The 20,684-nt window shown below is 38.8% G+C and overlaps 1 protein-coding gene across 9 annotated transcripts in view; it reads right to left on the bottom strand.

Annotated features, from left to right (window-relative positions):
• The window catches only part of dnm1a (dynamin 1a), a 90,189-nt gene that overhangs the window by 18,325 nt on the left and 51,180 nt on the right, over nucleotides 1-20,684 (bottom strand). For 8 of the 9 annotated variants that reach the window (XR_007897046.1, XR_007897047.1, XR_007897045.1 and 5 more), the window contains 4 exons: nucleotides 1,457-1,566; nucleotides 999-1,110; nucleotides 677-688; nucleotides 409-579 (listed from right to left, as the gene is read on the bottom strand). Coding sequence is in view for 1 of the 9 variants with exons in the window: in XM_051696365.1 (XP_051552325.1) it covers nucleotides 409-579; nucleotides 677-688; nucleotides 999-1,110; nucleotides 1,457-1,566 (405 nt within the window). In the remaining 8 variants the exon portion in view is untranslated. The remainder of the gene's footprint in view (nucleotides 1-408; nucleotides 580-676; nucleotides 689-998; nucleotides 1,111-1,456; nucleotides 1,567-20,684) is intronic. The other variant, XR_007897050.1, reaches the window with a different exon arrangement.

The following is a 20,684-nucleotide window of genomic DNA, read 5'->3' as shown; positions in this document are numbered from 1 at the left end:
ATTTTAAGGTATGTGGCTGTGAAGAAAATTACAATTACCCATCCTGAGAAATATTCACTGGAGTAAAAAGTGTGACAACTAGCCCCGGTTTTACCTATACATTGTTTTATTTTATTGCGATGTTCCTACAGTAAAAACGTGATAAGCTTAACCACCAATCTAATCAATACAAGAAGTGAAACTAAATTGTAGAAAGATTCTTCAATCATTATTTTGATTTACCAATATCAACTTTTTGGTAGCAACTATCATTTCCATGGTTATCAAGGGTTAACCTGAGGTTAAGTGTCACAATGGTGATAACTGAACCTACAATCATTAAGATCATATATTTAACTATTAGGCCACAACAACATCATGAGAACCATCAGCAAACAGCTGCAAACCTTTAGAAAGAGGTGATCTTACATTAATGATCATCAGATGCATGATGGTTTTGGGCATCAGATCTCGCACGGTCTTGTTGACGATGGCCATGTAAGAGTCCACCAGGTTACGGATGGTCTCCACCTGCCGCTCCAACTGAGGATCCATAGAGTGCATGAAACCATCCGAACCGTTCTCTTCACTAGTGTCACTCTACACACACATAGAAACACACAAACGATGACATGGAGCTTTGGAACATCAGGAGAGATGGGATAAAGTAGAACAAATGGTGATTGTTAGCTTGTACCTTCTCCTTCTCCTAGTGTGATGCAGCAGAGAACAACACAAAAGAAACAGAATAAGCATTTAAAGATACTCTTATGGAAGGGTGATTCAGAGTCACACTGTCACTGAACGCAGTTTCTTTGCAGTATGTTTCTAAAGACGAAGTCCACATCCACACTTATAGATTTTCAGTTTAAAATGCATCGGTTTTGCTACTTTTTTATTCTCATCCGCTCTGGAACTTTTGAAAAAAATTCTAGTACTGCAAACTTTGTAAAACATTTCATTTTGAACGGAAAACATATCTGTGTGGATGACGAGGCTTAAAGTAAATGAACACGCACCACCACTCTTTCAGGGTAAACGCCAGCACGCAGGAATGAGGCCTTCCATCCATCCACGTCCTCCTGACTTTCACACGCCAACTCCAGCTGACGGTAGTCCTTATACACGTTCCTACAAGAGTGCGAGTTAGCTTAACTTTATGTCAACTATAAAGTCTTCAAAGTCAACATGATCTCAAAATTGACCCTGTGTATTTCTTGATAACTGTTCCTGATCTTATTGTGAGTGATTCATCAGTGTTCATTATTCTAAAGGAACAAAAAAGTCCCCTTGTTGGAAAATAAGAACTTGTTTCAAAGGGCAGAACAACTTTCCTTTTCATCTGATGTCACCAATCCCTCTTATTTTTCAACCACTTGTCATATAGAGGCACTTAACCCCTGAACATCACACAGGAGTTAAATGGGTTTTTTGGTGATTGTTCTTCAGGATTATGTTTTGGTGGATGATCTCTGACCTCTGCTCAGTGTTGAACAGGGCAAAGATGTGTTTGCTGGACATGAAGCCTTTCTCCACATCTCTGAGCTTCAGATTATCCACCTGCAGCATGTACTTCTTCTCCTTCTCCTGCAGGGGGCGACAGAGAGAGAGAGAGAGAGAGAGAGAGAGAGAGAGAGAGAGAGAGAGAGAGAGAGAGAGAGAGAGAGAGTGGTTATACTGAGGTGTATGTGAAGATCTAATTTCATATGTTTATATCCAGTTGAACAAGAGTGTGTGTTGATGTTTAGTGGCATTGACGCCGCAGCTCATTGTGTTTCGGTGAAATCTGACGTAAATGTGATTCAGTTCAGCCAAAAAACAATTACAATATGGTGAAGGAAACTTGAAGAAAGAATAGAAGGCAAATTTACATACACAGAAGGAACATAAACATTTCAGAACACTAGATCTTTTCATTTTCTGTTTATGCAGTTGCTGAAGTGAGCTTAGTCATGTGTAGCAGACTGCTAGGCGGTTGCCAAGTTGATCTGGGTGTTTTTGGTGTATTGCTATGCAGTTGCTAGGGAGTTCTGAATGTATTTAGTGTGTTGCCAAGCAGTTGCTAGGGTGTTCTTAGTGTTAAGTAGTTGCAAGGGTGTTCAGAGTGTTTAGTGTGTTGCTGTGTGGTTACTAGAGTCTTCTGAATGTTTAAGTGTGTTGCTTAGCGATTACGAGGGAGTTTTGAGTGTTGCTTTGTGGCTTCTAGTGTGTTTTTGGTGTTTAGTGTATGCAGTTGCTATGGTGTTCTGAGTGTTTGTGTGTTGTTAAGCTGTTGCTAGGGTGTTTTTAGTGTGTTAAGCATTTGCAAGGGTGTTCTGAGTGTTTTTAGTGTGTTGCTAAGAGGTTGCTAGGGTGTTCAAATTGTTTTTATTGTGTTGCTACTATATGTAGTTGCTATGGTGTTCTGAGTGTTTGTGTGTACCTAAGTTGATTCTGAGGTGTTTTTGAGTGTTTTTTGTGTATTACTAGGGTGTTTTATTGTGCGAAATAGTTGCAAGGGTGTTCTGAGTTTTTAGTGTGTTGCTGTGTGGTTACTGGAGTGTTCTGAATGTTTTAGTGTTTTGCTTAGCGATTGCAAGGGAGTTTTAAGTGTTTGGTGTGTTGCTATGTGGTTGTTAGGGTGTTCTTGGTGTAGTGTATGCAGTTGGTACGGTGTTCTGAGTGTTTGTGTGTTGTTAAGCGGTTGCTAGGGTGTTTTTAGTGTGTTAAACATTTGCAAGGTTGTTCTGAGTGTTTTTAGTGTGTTGCTAAGCAGTTGATAGGGTGTTTTGAATGTATTTAGTGTGTTGCTAAGAGGTTGCTAGGGTGTTCAAATTGTTTTTATTGTGTTGCTACTGTATGCAGTTGCTATGGTGTTCTGAGTGTTTTTAGTCTGTTGCTAAGCGGTTGATAGGGTGTTCTGAATGTATTTAGTGTGTTGCAAAGAGGTTGCTAGTTTGTTCTAATGTTTTATTGTGTTGCTACTGTAGGCAGTTGCTATGGTGTTCTGAGTGTTTGTGTGTTGCTAAGTGGTTGCTAGGGTGTTTTTAGTTTGTTAAACAGTTGCAAGGGTGTTCTGAGTGTTTAGTGTGTTGCTGTGTGGTTATTAGAGTATTCTGAATGCTTTTAGTGTGTTGCTTAGCGATTGCGAGGGAGTTTTGAGTGTTTTGTGTATTGCTATGTGGTTGCTAGGGTGTTCTAGGTGTTTAGTGTATGCAGTTGCTACGGTGTTCTGAGTGTTTGTGTTTTGTTAAGCGGTTGCGAGGGTGTTTTTTATTGTGTTAATCATTTGCAATGGTGTTCTGAGTATTTTTAGTGTGTTACTAAGTGGTTGCTAGGGTGTTCTAAAATTTTTTAAATTGTGTTGCTACTGTATGAAGTTGCTATGGTGTTGTGAGTGTGTGTAGCTAATTCGATGCTTAGTGTTTTTTGTGTGTGTGTGTGTGTGTGTGTGTTGCTAAGCAAATGGTGTGTTTTTAGTGTGTTAAGCATTTGCAAGGGTGTTCTGAGTGTTTGAAATGTGTTGCTATGAATGTTTTTTTTGTGTGTTTCTATGTGTTTGCTAGCATGTTCTGGGTGTTTTGTGTGTCACTATATATTTGCTACAGTGTTCTGAGTGTTTGTGTGTTAAGTGGTTACTAGGGTGTTTTTATTGTGTTGCTATTCAGTTGCTGGGGTGTTCTGAATATTATCAGTGTGTTGCCAAGTGGTTGCTAGTGTGTTCTGAATGTTTTCTGTGTGTTTCTATACGGTTGCTGAGTGTTGTAGTGCTTTGCTATGCAGTTGCTAAGGTGTCCTGAATGTTTTTAGTACCTTGCTTTTGCTGCTGCTAGTGTTCTGAGTGGCTGCTATGGTATTGCTGTTGTTGGTGGTCTCTAGATATGACTGGAGTCCCTCCTTCAATGTAAGTCTATGGGTTTTTTTTCCTGGGTTTTTTTTCTCTCAGTTGAAAGTTGTAAGTGTGATCTGTTTGTAAAGTAACAGCACACCTCTACTCAACAACACACATGATTTGAGGGATCATTCATGTCTGGAGCACAAATGCTACAGGATGACTTACACACTAAACGTTTAATATTTAGTGTTGGAAGTTTGTTTAAATCACTATGAGCAATAGTAATACTGATGCTGGACTTGGTAAACACCACTAATGAACCTAGAGTGAAAAATAAAAAAGATTGCAGCAGAGAAAGAGAATATAAAAGTGTGTGTGTGTTAGAGCTGTATATATATTTAGAAGAGATTTTTTGTCTCCGCAACACACAGCTGGAGCTGATTAGAGCCGTCAGACCTAAAATAAACTGTGAGGGCGGGCAAGCGGTCGGTTGACGACTGAGTCTACAGCCTGACTGGTGCACCACAGCCGTCTGGCAGGCCGTCAGGGGCCCGGAGCCCAGCGGCACAGCCTGGTATTCCCCTACCCACCAGTGTGAGCACCACACCCTGCCGTAACGCCCCAAACAACCACCTGTAAAAAAACACCAATATCCACCCGAACCAGCTGCACGGGACAAAAAAATAATAATATCTGAGAACAGTTTGAGACGTTGATCTGAAACTCTAGAGTCTTTTTCTCAGAAGACTGAAGCAAAATTCTGCAAATTGATCTCCATTTCATTTCATTGCTTTCTGTGAGAAACACTTGAGATTAAAGAGATCTCATTAGTGATTTGTCTTTCATCTGGGTTTTCATCAACATCAGGGTTTTCCGAGCATGTAACGTGTGTGAAGTGCGTTCGCTCGGTCAGGTACACATGCAAGCTGGACCAGGTGCTCCTCAGCAGACATAAAAAACACTGCTGCCACGGCGCAGAGAGGATGACGTCATCTTTGAAGCCATAGAAACCACACACACACATACGCACGCACAGTGACTCAAACTTTTCCTTCTGCTCCGCCAGATTTTGGAGAAATGAGGAGAGAGAGACTGGAGTGATGAATGATGTGGTAGGAGAGGTTCAGTCTTAAAGAGACAGTTCACCCAAAAATGTCATCATTAAAGGCCGGTTTATACATCTGCATCGAACTTACGCCGTAGACTAGGGTAGCACTGCATGTTATATTGACCCCATTGACTTCCATTGTAAGTGTCTCACTGGAACACAGATTTTTGCTTTTATTAAAGAAAAGAAGGGACGAGTCAAAATGTATTTTTGTGGTAATCAGCATTATGACACACATGCTGTCGATTGAGCCTTGAGCTTGTATTGAACCCGGAATATTGCTTTAAAGTTCAGAAGCTGGATTTTACAGTGAATATAGGCAATATAACTCTTTAACAGGACATTTTTAATTAGCTGACAAATTAGAAGTGTTCCATTTTCATAACTTATGAAATATGATTGTTTACTGAACACAATACTGTCAAACATCATACGGATTGGAAAGTTCTCAAGTAGAATACAACAAATATTGTGTCACTCGCATACCAAATATATAGTCTGGCTATGGCATAGGTATAAATCGGCCTTAATTCACCCTCATGTCGTTCTGCACCCGTAAAAGAACGTCAGACGGGTTTAGAACAACATGAGGGTGAGTAAATGATGACAGAATTTTCATTTTTGGGGGTACTGTCTCTTTAACCCAGGGTGAAGCACAGTGTGAGAATCTCTTCTTTGTGTACTTTTGGGGTTAATTTGTGTACGCTGACACTAAACACACACACACACACACACACACACACACACGAAAGTCATCAGAGGGTGAGAAGTCAGACAGCAGTGAATATCAGTCCTGACCTCTGACCTCACCACACACACTGAATGATTCTCCAGATGTTCTCATAAAGTCTCTGCGGTTCTGGTTCTTTAAAAGCTCTGTGGAAACACTGAAACTGGCTGTCAGGACAGAAAACTGATCAGATCTGATCCTGGTCTCCCACAGTGATTCAAGTCAGGAAGTTTTAATTGTGTTATCTGATCCTGAAACAGTTAATAATGTGATAAAGTCCAATTAAAATGAAAATACAGTAAAATAACCTGCAGCTGTGGAAATTAGAACTCGATCGCTCGCTAGTCAGTATTGACAATTACGTGCACAATATTACACCAGTTAGGCTTAATAAGGCGACAACTTAATGGGTTTCCTTTATCGAGGAAAAGTCATAAACGGTTTAGGAATAAACCGTCCAGCATACATAGACATTTGCTCATTATCCTGTATTTTTGCAGTGCATGTAAACACATTTAACGGCCTTCTTAACGGCTTATCCAGTGCATGCATGTGTTGTGTGCATGCTTGTTCACATTTTGACGTCGAAGCACAGATTAACTTGATGATTTCAAATCTCAAGTAAATGTGGTTTTCTTGCATTGCCAGTTTTTTAATTCTTGCCATATTGGTGTGCATGTAAAAACCCACCACAAAGAAGAAAGTGTTGCTCATGTTTCATTTAAGTTTCAACTTTGTTACAGAGCTTTAAAAATAAAAATAGACACAGATGAGTCAATTGTTGACATACAGTAAGAGTACAAAGATATAAAACACATGTGGATATCACGGCTCAGATCATTAGCTCGGACGAATCTGAGCACAGTTTGAGACTGTTGAGACTTCTTCTGAAACTCTAGAGGAGACACGAGATTACTGAAGCAGGTTTATCTCAGGATAAACTTCATAAAATGTCTTCACTTGCATTCCATACTCATTGCTGTCTTGGAGAAACAACTGAAATATTATTATTATTATTGGGGATTGTCTCTCCTCTGGGAGACCACAAGCCCTGGAATACTTTCCAAAGATTTGTTTTTGTGTGTGCAATTATAAAAGAGGAGAAAGTGCAGACTTGATTCATAAACACATGTCACTTGGCTGAGTGTGGTAATACACACAAAAATGACTTAAAAACACACATACACACATTCACGTTCATATGCACACATGCACTCATGAGACGTGATCATACAAATAGGACTAAACCCAACATGAATTGTTCTGAAAAAGAAGCCTGTTGCTTTAAGGGCTGTGTGTGTGTGTGTGTGTGTGTGTGTGTGTGTGTGTGTGTGTGATTGAACCGCGCTGGTGTGTTGGTTTTGCATGAAAGGCCAGCAAGACGCGGGAGGCATCTGGGAGCAATAATGGCGCTCAAACCCCTCATTACCAGAACGACTTCGCCTTGAGCGGACGCCAACGGCAATTTCCAAAATGCAGCCTTTCTGTCTTTAATTCGCTTTGCACAAGGAAAAGAAACATCAGGTTTCTCTCAGAACTTTCCCTCGCATACATTCCTCTGGTTTCTGACATTGTTTGACATCTACGAGGGTTTTTACCACTCTTGGGAAACTACTTTGAAACTGTAGCTTCCCAAACTACAAGCCATTTCAAAGTAGATAAAATACGGTGAAACAACGCATTTGAGAAAGTAGTTAGCTAAACTACAAACTACTAACAAGCTATTTTAAGAAATATTCAAGTTCAATACAAGTTAAGCTCAATCGGCAGCATTTGTGGTATAATCGTCCTTCCTTTTCTTTTAATAAAAGCACAAATCTGTGTTCCAGTGAAGCACTTACAATGGAAGTCAATGGGGTCAGTTTTTGGAGGGTTTAACCTCCTCAGATCTGAGTGTGAGTGCTGTGTGCATTTTTCATTTCTCTTTTTGATTTGTAAATAATAATAATAATAATAATAATTCAAGAACAAATAGTTTTTCTAAAAAATGATGACCACATATGTGGTCAGTGGGACTAAGTTGTGAGAAATTTTAAATAACACCAAGCTATAGAAAGTCCTTTTTTTCATCAAATAGTTTGTTTCCAGGAGTGTTGATTATTCATGTTTTACATTTACATTACAGCTGATTTTCTATAAATCTGAATTAATAATTCTGATTAAAAGTAATGTCCAGCATCGTCCAATCACTGTCAATCGTGTTAAAATAAAATGATACATTATAAATTCTGAATCTATGTACTGATTATCATTGTCACATGTCTGTCAAACATGTTGAGTGATCCAAACATCATCTGCAGCCTGAAACTGAACTTTTGATCAGATTTTAGGAGTGAACGTACTTAGATGCTCCCTTGCTCCCTATTTAGTGAATGACTTAACCTCCAGTGTGCTGTCTGTCTGCACTGGTCTCAGAACAGTTTGAAATGCACCTTATTTTCATCCTAACTCCATATAAAGCCTCTGAAAGACACATTTATCAGCTTTTGCATGAATACATTTATTCTCAATGTGATAATGTACAGTAAATATATAGGAATGCATTTATTAATATTAATGAATAGAACCGTATTGTACTGTGATAACAACATAAAATACAATTTATATTAAAATAAAGCTAAATGTTCCACAGATGTGTTAATGTTGAAAGTTATTCAAAATAACTAACATGTTTTTTCAACTTTTGAGGTAACGCAGTCCTAATTTCCACATATGTGGACATCATGTTTATCAGCGTGCTGACGCATGAAAAATTAATAATTTTTTTAAAGCAGCATATCAAATGAAACTAGAGACTCTACTCTTTACAACCAAACAGGTTTCAATGATAAAACGTAAAGAGGTTTCTTACCAGAGACACTTTTGTTGGTGCTGTGCCTGTAGAAGCGCTTCATGAAAATCGATGTTATGCTTTTGTGTCACGTGACACGGTGCACCAGAAGTTTAACCCTTAAATGACAGTGTAAAGTCTTGTGAACAGTATTCAGCCGGTTTTAATTCATTTAAATGATGCGTTGCATATAGCGAAGCCAAGATACAACGTCCACACATGTGGACACGGTCGCACGAGGTTAAAAGCAGAAATGTGAAACATGTAATTTTATAAAAACACTCTTCTGTTAAAACTCATGTATTTGAGTTGTAAAATCATCATTTTTACAGTCATTTTAGGGTTTGTTGACATCGTCATGGCAATGAAGCTGTAAAATTGTCTATAACTTTCCACAGATGTGGTTAGTAAGTGATTTTATCACAGTAAAGTCATGTTAACACACATATTGTTTACGTCTTGTGCCTATACTTTTGAAACGGTGATTATGAACTCACAGTGATAACTTGTTACTGCACTAGTAATTCAACTACTGAAAAATGTTGTTAAGTTAGTTGCATCAATTCTTTGACTAAGTTGTTCTCCCAAAACTGTGTTTTCCACTATGTAATGGCTTGTTTGATTTTGCTGAGCTCATCTGAGTGGATGTTTGGAAAGAAAAGATCTGTGTTTGGTTGAACAATGAGAAAAATACAAAACTGACCATCAGCACCACAGGAACTGGTTTTCATTTAAACTCTGTCGGCTTGCCACAGACTCTTTGAACACACAATGATGTCTACAGCAGCGATGGCACAGACATGCTAACTGCATTAACCCCTCAGGACGCTGTGTTAAAACTCCTTGAAAGTGGCAGTCATACAACCTAACATGTAGGTGAACGTCCACATTGAGACGGTCAAACGCTGAGCGTCAACAGAAATCCCTCAGAGAACCTTTAGGAAACAAAAGCACATCTACGTTCATGTACGTGTTGAGAAACCAGTATTGTACATTTTCTGTGAGTGTTGTTTGCCTGTGCAAAACCAACCTAGCCTCATAGAATGAATGTTACTATAACAACTTTTTTGCAAACTGACCTGTACAGGCCGCATTCAACATTTCGCCGCAGTTTCCTGGTGAAATGAACACTAGAGGCGCTACAACAACTGTGCATTTTAGGCTACGTCCACATTAATCCGTAAACATTTGAAAACTGCGTTTTTGTTTTCAAAACGCTCTCCGTCCACACTGCCATGTCGAGCGTTTTACTAAATTTGCTTGTCCACTTGAAAAACACTTAAATCCCCTTACTGCGCATGCGAAAAATCGCCGTTCCATGTCCTTGTTATGCGCAGCTGGACAGCAATTCTGAGTAACCTTCCCATCACCTTTGAAGGAATGTAATGTGAAGGCTGTGCAAAGTAGTGTTGTTAAAGATAAATGTTATCATAGTAAATAGACACAACAACACCACTACAATGTGTGCTCCCCTATTTTTATTTTTTTCTCCCCAATTTGGAATGGCCAATTCCCAATGCTCTCTAAGTCCTCGTGGTGGCGTAGTGACTCGCCTCAATCCGGGTGGTGGAGGATGAATCTCAGTTGCCTCCACATCTGAGACCGTCAATCCGTGCATCTTATCACATGGTTTGTTGAATGCGTTACTGTGGAGACGTAGTGAGTGTGGAGGCTTCACGCTATTCTCCGCGGCATCCACGCACAACTCACCACGCACCCCACCGAGAGCGAGAACCACATTATAGCAACCACGAGGAGGTTACCCCATGTGACTCTACCCTCCCTAGCAACCAGTCCAATTTGGTTGCTTAGGAGACCTGTCTGGAGTCACTCAGCACACCCTGGGATTTGAACTAGCGATTCCAGGTGTGGTAGTCAGCGTCAATACTCGCTGAGCTACCCAGGGTGTGCTCTTGATTGTTTTGGGTTGAATAGATCAAATGACTGCATCACATGACAACAAATACGTCATCGTATTCCAAGTCCACACTACAACGTGAAGACGGCTTTTTCATATTTCTCCACTTCGGAGAGCGTTTTTGAAAAGCTCCATTTTCGCTGTCAAAAATGCCGTTTCAGTGTGGAAGGCCAAAACGTAGAGCAAAAGATGCTTTTTTGCGTTTTCAAAATTAAAACTTATTAGTGCGGACGTGGCCTTATTCACTTTCACACAAATCACGACTACAACAGCCGATTATGACTTTATAAACACTTACACACTGCTATGTTAGGATATTGAAACACTTTTCATCTAACGCATCATTTAAAAAACGATAAATCTTAATGCTTATATTATAAATGTACTCACTTATTCTAACGTGATTAGCTTGCGCGATAGCTCACCTGATAGAGCGTTGGACTTGAGACTTGGAAGACTGCAGTTTGAGCACAACCAAGGACGCAAGCTGACCCGTGAGACAAAAGTGTCATAGTCAGTGACACAAAATATTGAGGTTGCTTCAGAAAATGTGCTTTTAATTTCTCATTTTGTTTTAGGACACTATCTGTTAGGTTTAGGTGTTGGTTTAGGGTAAGGATCTGTTTTGTGTAACTCTCATTTCCTTTTAGAACATGCTTTACTCATTTAAACTTGCATCTAATATTAACCTTAAAAACCTTGTCTGATTACGACACCATTTCACTCACTTTTGGCGCCCCCCGATGGACATTTCACTTGGAAACTGCAGCCAAACGTGTAATGAAGCACGCAATTTCATTTAGCAAAAAATGTTGCCATGGTCACGTAATGTTCTTGATATCAGACTGTGCAAAATACATCATCGGTCTGTGCTCACCGAAATTCAACCACTGCCCCTAGTGGCTAAAGCTGGAGGTGTTTCTGAACGTATGTGTGAGGTCCAGTTGAAATATCCATATGGTGGCGCCAAAAGCGAGTTGTTTTTAGTGGTAAATTATGTAATACAAGAATGCATATTTTAACAACCATATGCCCATTCCCAAACCCCAACCCTAAACCTAACCATCGGTGGAGTAAAAAGGGGAAAAGGAAACTTCAAATCGTGTTCATCGTCGATTATGTGAACGCAATGACTTCCGGAATTCCACAGGATCAGAACCCGTGTCTCTGTGGCTGCTCACGCAACATGTCAATTTCCTGTGTGATCATGTTGGAACAACTGGATCGATTGCTTGCAACATCTACGTACTTGAGTATAATACTTGCATTCATGTAGTTTGTTTCTAGGCTGTTGAATTTGAAATAAAAGCAAAACCTTTTAAGACTGGAATGTCTATACTGTGAAATGTGAAATTAAATTGGTGTATCCAAGGCTGAAATAAGCCTAAATGAACTAAATGTACTGAACTCCATTGCCACCCACTCAGATTCCCTCATAAATCATACATTTTTCCAACTTGTGTCAATCCCAACAGCTGGGAGAAGTTTAATGAGGACGCTGTTTGTTAGCAGTGAAGGAGGTGTCACGAGCAGATGCTTTGAAATGCACTACTGCTGTTTTAACCAGTGAACACAGTTCTGCGGTCGTGAATTGAATCATGCTTGTAAACCAACAGTGCAAGTCTACAGCATTTCCCTTCTCTTGGGCTTCAAAGATTGATAGTTTTACATCAGTTTTAAATGGCTGCCCTTTTGTTGAGCAGTTTTACCAGGATCAGTCTTCAGACACAATATAGGAGCCACTGTACTGGAAAGCTTTAAGTAAAGTGAGAAATGTTGATTATAAAACATAACTCATTTAACACAGAATGTTATTTAAAAAATAGTTCAATTTAATTTAAAAAAATGGACTCACTAGGTTTTTGGTGCAGAGCTTATGTCTTAATTTTAAAAATGTTATCATCAAAAAACTGAGAAATCGTATTTTATTAAATACTGGAAATTATCAATAAAAATCTATTTTCTTTTTTCTTTTTTTTTTTTTTAGCAAAAAACGTTTTTTTTTTTTGTCCAGGGCTTACATCTGATTTAAAAAAAAATGTCATTGAAAACTGATATTTTAAATGAAAACTTCTACCATTGGTGTCTATATAAAATACCGTTCAAACAGTGACAACTGGTTGACTTTTGTTATGGGAAGTAACATTTTTGTTCCGTAATATCAGATATTACAATATGTCTGACTGTTCACTGGGTCGGGAACAATCCAGATTCTTATAAACATTCCGTCTCGTTCTGTCTGTTTTTCTTCGGCTGTCAGGACTGCTGATGCAGCTCCCCATGGAGTACTCACTCGGGTCGAGAGGAGAAACTGTAGCTAAAGCAAACACAGTCACCACCCAGAGCCCAACCACAGAAGAACCACATCACCAACCATCAACCCCACCACCCGTGATTCACATATACACTACACAAAATACAACAGATACCACATCATTGCAGACTAGAGAGAGAATTGGAGGAACGGAGGGACACATGGGTGGAAATAAAGATGGGGGAAAAAAAAGGGTGCAAAAATGAGAAACCATTGTTTCACATTTTCTGAAGAAGATGTGAGTTAAGTTTACCCATGCAAAACACACAGTCATAGCCACAGCTAGGTGGGTGCTAGGGTGTTCTGAGTGGTTGTTAGCATGTTGCTATGTGGTTGCCAGGGTTTTGTATGATTGCTAGGGAGTTCTAGGTGGTTGATGGGGTGTTATGTGGCTGCTAAGGTGTTTTGAGTGGTTGTTAGTATGTAGCTATGTGGTTGCCAGCATGTTATGTGGTTGTTAAGGTGTTTTGAGAGGTTGGTAGCATGTTGCTATTTGGGTGCCAGGGTGTTTTGTGGTTGCGAAGGTGTTCTGAATGGTTGGTAGCATGTTGTTATTTGGTTGCGTAGGTGTTCTGAATGGTTGGTAGCATGTTGTTATTGGTTGCTATGGTGTTCTGGGTGGTTGCCAGGGTGTTCTGAGTGGTTGTTAGCATGTTGCTATGTGGTTGCCAGGTTGTTATGTGGTTGCTAAGGTGTTTGAGTGCTTGGTAGCATGCTGCTATTTGGTAGCTAGGGCATTCTGGGTGGTTGCTAGGGTGTCTTTAGTGGTTGTTAGCATGTTACTATATGGTTGCTAGGGAGCTCTGGGTCATTGCTAGGGTGTTCTGGGTTGTTGCTAGGGTGTTCTGAGTGGTGTTCACATAACACCCTGGTTGCCAGGGTGTTATTTGGTTGTGAAGGTGTTTTGAGAGGTTGGTAGCATGTCGCTATTTGGTTGCTTGGGCATTTTGTGTGGTTGCTAGGGTGTTCTGGGTGGTTGTCAGCATGTTGCTATTTGGTTGCAAGGGTGTTTTGTGGTTGCGAAGGTGTTCTGAGTGGTTGGTAGTCTGTTGTTATTTGGTTGCCAAGTCATTCTGATTGGTTGCTAGAGGTCTTAGCAAGTTGCAGTGTGGTGTCTAGGGAGTTCTGGGTCATTGCTAGGGTGTTGTTATGCTGATTTTAAGGTGTTTTGGATGTGTTTGCATGTTGCTGTGTGGTTGCTATGGTGTTCTGAGTGGCTGCCAGGGTGTTCTTAGTCATTGTTAGCATGTTGCTATGTAGTTGGCAGGGTGTTATGTGGTTGCTAAGGTGTTTTGAGAGGTTGGTAGCGTGTCACTATTTGGTTGCTTGATGAAAGCCAAAATATTAAATGCCATGGATTATTATTTACTGAGAAATCATTTATTTTTATTTTTTTTTTGTAAAGGGGCCAAAATGACAGTTCGGGTAAAATTGAACAATTTACATTTACACTGAGAGATTTACAATTTACTGTTCATTGAGAGCCCCATATCTCTGGCATTTAAACATTTAGGGCCTTAAAAATGAAGATGGAAAAAGAAAAGTTTGTTCTGAATTAGAACTTAAAAGGATATTAAGATCTCTCTAATATATCTGATGTTATAGGCACTTTAACTTTAGAAAAATGACACAAGAAAGTGTTTCTTCCCATTTTTGGACTCACACCATTGGCACATAATGCAACAAGAGGTGCTGAAGTCAACTGATTTTAGTAGTCGACCTACATATCTCTGTGTAAAAAGAAAATCATGAATAACCTTTCTAAGGTTATTTTTTTATCTGTAGTTTTACTCCAAAATCATGGGCGAAAATGGTCATTTGGACCCCCCTTTACAAAATAAAGGATTACTCAGTCAATATCGATCCATGACATTTGATATTTTGGCTTACAGCATTATTTATGTTTATCTTTCTTTTTTCCTTTTCAAATTTGCTTGATTTGACATGGAATAACCCAATATTGATGCTTGACTTAACAACTAAACTACTTTGTCGAGCAGCTGAAATAAAAACCATCCTCTGACAGCCGTCTTTAGTCACCAGCATTCGGTTGCTGATGTACAGGTAGTGGCTTTATGGGTGATCTCTGATGGGTCGCTCTTTTTAGCCTCTCGGTTACCTCCTGCAGAAAATCTGGTCCTGATTTCAACCCAGTTACCCACCGTACTCATGAGAGGAGAAACGCAGGAGGCGCGGGTGCTGTGGGGGGGTCAACCAGCATAAAGGCCTCTTTATTCACTCTGGACAGGAAATCAGTTTCAGAAGAAAAAACACACCAGTGCGCTCGGAGCCGCCACATCTGGAGTTATTACAAGCCCGACGTCTTGCCAAGAAACTCCGACATTCCTGCAGCGCTACAAAGCCACGCATCACTCCCACACACACTCGCGTCTGACTTTCCACCCTAAAAGTGCTGTAACCAATCCCACATATCCCCCCTACCCAAAAATGACACAACACATGCAGCAGTTTAATGCACTTCCTGTTGACCTTTGCCCATTCACTTCCTGTCGCCTCCCCGAAAAGCAAGAAAAAAGGAACAGAGCTCCAGATGGAGGAGGGGACGGAAGGAGAGCTCCGCCTCTTTCTCTTCTCCTGCTCCTTCAGTGTCCCACTAGTAAAGTTAGTTAATAGTCCTCTGCCACGTCAAGCATTACCGCCCGCTCCATGAGATGAACTGCAGCCGCATCCACCAGCACGCCGAGATGTGCAGTCACACTTTTAGGAAACACAGGACATGATCCTTCTACATTTTTTCAATCCATCTCAGTGAAAGTATATTTTTGGGGGGAACGATTGGTGTAGGAATGTGGTGACAGAAGTGATCGAGAATGAAAATGATGAAGATGAAGAAACTTCAGCCTTCCTCTTGAAGACCCTAAGCAGCCTGTTTGTTCACCCACAGTCATTGCCAGTGTCTCACTGAGGTCCTGTGGGTGCATTCAGGAGAATTAGGATCAACACAATGTGTGGATCCACCAGACGCTGAAGACGAGGACGAGGTGCCGTATCTGCTCCACTGAGGCTTTAAATGATGCAGTTAGACTGGAGATTGATTGATGTTTTCAGTTTAGAAGAAACAAATATTACAAGCTGATCTGAAGTCAGAGCAAGTTCATCATGAAACAGCAGATTCTAAGATTATCTGCTGTAATTAATATTATTCCAAATGTGAGCTTGTGTGAGGGGTCAGTGAGGGCATAAGTGTGTGTGTGTAGTTTTAATTATGGGCAAAGTCAAAATATGAAATGAACAACTGGGTAACTATTCAAATATACTAACATGAACAGCCCTGAAAGTTTAATGCGAAATTATGTTGAGTTGAGTAATTAGTTAAACTGGTAATTATTACAGATCAGGCTTTTAAAGGTTATATACTCCTGAATATAGATAAATAAATGGATTTATGGATACAGTACATGTTTTATATATATATATATATATATATATATATATATATATATATATATATATATATATATATATATATATATATTAAAATTAATATTACTATTAAAATTAATAGACATTTAATCTTAAAATGTTTTATTCCACCATCACTATTAGTTTATTTACTGTCAAAATTCCAGAAACTTCCATGGCTGAATATTTTTTATTTTGTTTAAAAGTGTATTAAACGTTTATCAATTTGTATATATATATATATATATATATATATATATATATATATATATATATATATATATATATATGTCTTTTATACACTTAAGTAAAATATAAATTTTATATTTATTATATATACAGTACTGTATATATTTGTGTGTGTGTATATATATATATATATATATATATATATATATACATATAAATAATATTTATTTATTATTTATATATATATATAAATTAATAGATGTTTAATCTTGAATTTTTTTCTGTCTAGAACACTATAAAAGTATAATATAAATTGTATATTTTTTATTCAAATATATATATATATATATATATATATATATATATATATATATATATATATATATATATATATATATATATATATATATATACAGTATATACATTTATAAATTGGTAAAAGTTTAATCTTGAAATATTTTCTGTCTTTTATACACTTAAGTAAAATACAAATTTTATATTTATTATATATATACATGTAGAGAGAGAGACGTTTAATCTTGAAATGTTTGAACATTTTTTATATTTTTCTATATATATATATATATATATATATATATATATATATATATATATATATATATAAAATTAAATGTGTTATTTATTTAATATATATATATATTGAAAATATATAGTATATATATACAAATTGATACATTTTTATCTTGAAATGTTTTCTGTCTTTTATACACTAAAGTATAATAATTTTAAATTAATTTATTATTCATATGCTGAAATACAAGATTATATATATATATATATTATCTGGGTGTTTTCTGTAGTGTGCTGTAGAGTTTTGGGGATTTTTCTGTGTGAAACATGAAACCGCAGGGAATGACTGCCAATCAGAATGCCCCGTCATCATCATCTGTGTCTCACCTCTGTTTCAGAATCATCACGGCCTGATTGACTCACACTAACTATCCAAACATACATCACGCAGTGACCACTAGACAGGAGTGTGTTTTCTGTGGCTCTGGGCATCTTTACATGTTTATTTATAGCAGGAAGAGAAATGATCAAGATAAATATAAGTGTGCGTTTGAAGCCCGCCCCGCCTGCCCAGTGTTCAGACTACCTGTTCAGGAAGTAGTGTTTGTACAGTAGTCTGCACATTGGTTAGGCTGGACGGGGATGCTCAAGACCGTCACCATGGCGATTCCAGATAACCATGACAACCATGGGATGAGAACTGTAGATACAAGACAACAAAAGCAGGGAACATTGCTTAAAAAGTCATCACGGCTGATGATTGATGATATTTTGTGCGGTAATTATCTATTAAATAAGCAATGATGTAATTTACAAATAATGGAGTGCAATTCAATTTGTGAATAAAGTATAAAATAATACTAATGCAAAGTGTGAAGAGTGTCTTTTTATCTAAATCATTTCACTGAACTTCTCTGCATGTCTGTGTATCAGTAGTAAAACTGACACGTCTAGACGACTTTCATATGTAGAATTGATCAAAATCATGTAATCTCATCTCTGACTTCTATTTAACTACAATATTATATCTAACACCCGTCCCAAAACACACCATACATCACAGTACCGAACACAAAAACGTCACATTTTCCTGCACATCATTGGCTTTAAGCTGACAAAACGAAGTGACGCTTGAGCTGCAGCAGTAGAATAAGTTTGAGATAAGTTTAGGTTTAAGTCTTTAGTTCTGAGTAGATGAAATAGATAGAAATGAGACAGTGGCTTTTTGTCTCACATGAGATCTTCAGCTGGTGTTTCACACGCTCACAAAACTCATCCAGACAACCAAAAACACAGACAAACATGTTTCACTATTTTATTCAGCTGACTTTAATTTATGTAACTGGCTCAACATTTTTTTTAGCGATGAACGGCATTTAACTAAATATTTGTGCAGTGTGGAGACTTGAATCGGCAAATTGTTAATTTTCATGAACTGTTATGTGCTTTATCGCATGAGGAACAAAAATACATTTTGATTGCCCCTCCTTTTTTGGGGGGATTTTTCCCCTTTTTCACCCAATTTGGAATGCCCAAATCCCAATGTGCTTTTAGGTCCTCATGGTGGCGTAGTGAGTCGGCTCAATCCGGGTGGCAGAGGACGAATCTCAACCGCCTCCATGTCTGAGACCGTCAATCTGTGCATCTTATCACGTGGCTTGCTGAGTGCGTCGCCACGGAGACATAGCACTTGTGGAGGCTTCACACTATTCTCCGCAGCATCCACGCACAACTCACCACACGCCCCACCGAGAGCGCGAACCACATTATAGCGACCACGAGGAGGTTACCCCATGTGACTCTACCCTCCCTAGCAACTGGGCCAATTTGGTTGCTTAGGAGACCTGGCTGGAGTCACTCAGCACGCCCTGGATTCAAACTAGCGAGCTAGCGAGCTCCAGGGGTGGTAGCCAGCATCTTTACCACTGAGCTACCCAAGTGAGTCACTTACAATGGAAGTCAATGGGGCCAAAATACTCTCAGTTTCAAAAGTATAGACACAAGACATAAACAATGTGTGTTAATGTGTGTGATTTTACTGTGATAAAAACACTCACTAACCACATCTGTGGAAAGTTATAGACAATTTTACAACTTCGTTGCCATGACGATGTCAACAAACCCTAAAACGACTGTAAAAACGATGATTTGAACAACTTTTGAGCTCAAATAATACACGAGTTGTGAATGTAAGCGCTTTTATAAAATTATAAGATTCACATTTCCGCCTTTAAACCCTCTTAAAATTGGCCCCATTGACTTCCACTGGAAGCGTCTCGCTGGAACACAGAAGTGCTTTTTTTTTTAAAAGAAAAAAATACATTTTGAAACACATTTTTGTGGAAATCAACATTATGCCACAAATGCTGTCCATTGAGCTGAACTTGTATTGAACCCGGAATATTCCTTTCATTGTGGGACGTTTACGGCTCTCATTCACAGTTAAACGGCATTTTTCTTTCACCAAAAATGGCGTGTTTTGAAAATGCCGTCACTACCACATTCTTTGGAAAACGATGACATGAGGAAACTGAAAACAGAGGTTTCAAATAAAAACTGACTAGTTAAGAAGATTTTCATGAATCTGGGCCCTGATTTATGTAAAACCACACTGCAAAAAACACTATTCATAATACTTGTTTTCATGTTTGTGTAGCTGTAAGTCCAGCATCAGTATTACTATTGCTCATAGTGATTTGATCAAACTTCTAACTTGACCTCTATCAGTATGTAACTCGTCCTGCAGCGTTTGTGCTCCAGACATGAATGATCCCTTAAATCATGTGTGTTGTTGAGTAGAGGTGTGCTGTTACTTTACAAACAGATCACACTTACCATTTTCACCGGCTGCAGGACTGCAAAAACATCCCGTAGATATACTATGCAATCATATAGCAAAGCACTAACAACCACTTACTAACCACCAGAAGAAAACATAGCTGTGTGTGTGTGTGTGTGTGTCACTGAAGCTCTCGCTGGCTCGTTCTGAGCTCATTAATGGCTCAGCAGCACACGACTGAGTCAACAGAGACTGAAGGAGACTTTTTGTTCACAGAAAGATGAAGTGGACCAAAGCATCCCGCTCACACTCCCACCAACATGCTCCTAGTTACAGTGACCACACACACACTGTAACGGCCACCTAATGTTAAATATTGTTCATGATGTGCCTTTAAGATGACTTCTTCTATGGTGTACGTTATTGTATGTACGCCCGCTCATGGGTAGAGAGAGAGGAGAATGCTTGAGTGAAGAGAGAGATGGCCGCTCTACCGCTGACTGCTGTTACAGTATACTGATGTGTTCATTTCCACTTTGATTTGTAGCGTTTATCAGAGTGTTTACTTTTTCCTGTTTATACTCGCTCTTTTACATGTATGTGAAGAGTGTGCTTGTGCCAACCGTCTATAAAAGACTCGTGGGACTATCAGTTTTTTTGCCTCGGGTTTTCCTTCTTGTCTCTCTGTTTTTCCTAATTCATCTGGGCAGACTTCAAACCCTCTGGCAGACGTTACAACACACACACACACACACACACAAACTCATGATTTCTTTATAAGTCAGAGCAGTCCGCTCTCTGTGAGTGTGTGTGTGTGTGTGACGGGTCAGACTCTGGTAAGCACACGTGTGTGTCAGTTTTACTCTAGCTGTGTTCCAAACTCGAGTGAGCTGCCTGTATTTTTAGGAATCATAGGCCACTTTGGCACCGACGTGGTGCCGGTGCCAGATCTGGAACTGTTCTGTATGTTTTTACTAGTGACAGACATCAAACAATTTCTGCTTTCAAGTTATTAGTGAATTTTGAGTAAATGTTTCATTTAATTTCAGCAATCTCATCTGGTGCCATT

This window comes from Myxocyprinus asiaticus, chromosome 4 (assembly GCF_019703515.2).
Source record: "Myxocyprinus asiaticus isolate MX2 ecotype Aquarium Trade chromosome 4, UBuf_Myxa_2, whole genome shotgun sequence".
NCBI lineage: Eukaryota > Metazoa > Chordata > Actinopteri > Cypriniformes > Catostomidae > Myxocyprinus > Myxocyprinus asiaticus.
Note: the sequence above shows the minus strand (reverse complement) of the source record. Positions and strands in the feature narration are given on the sequence as shown.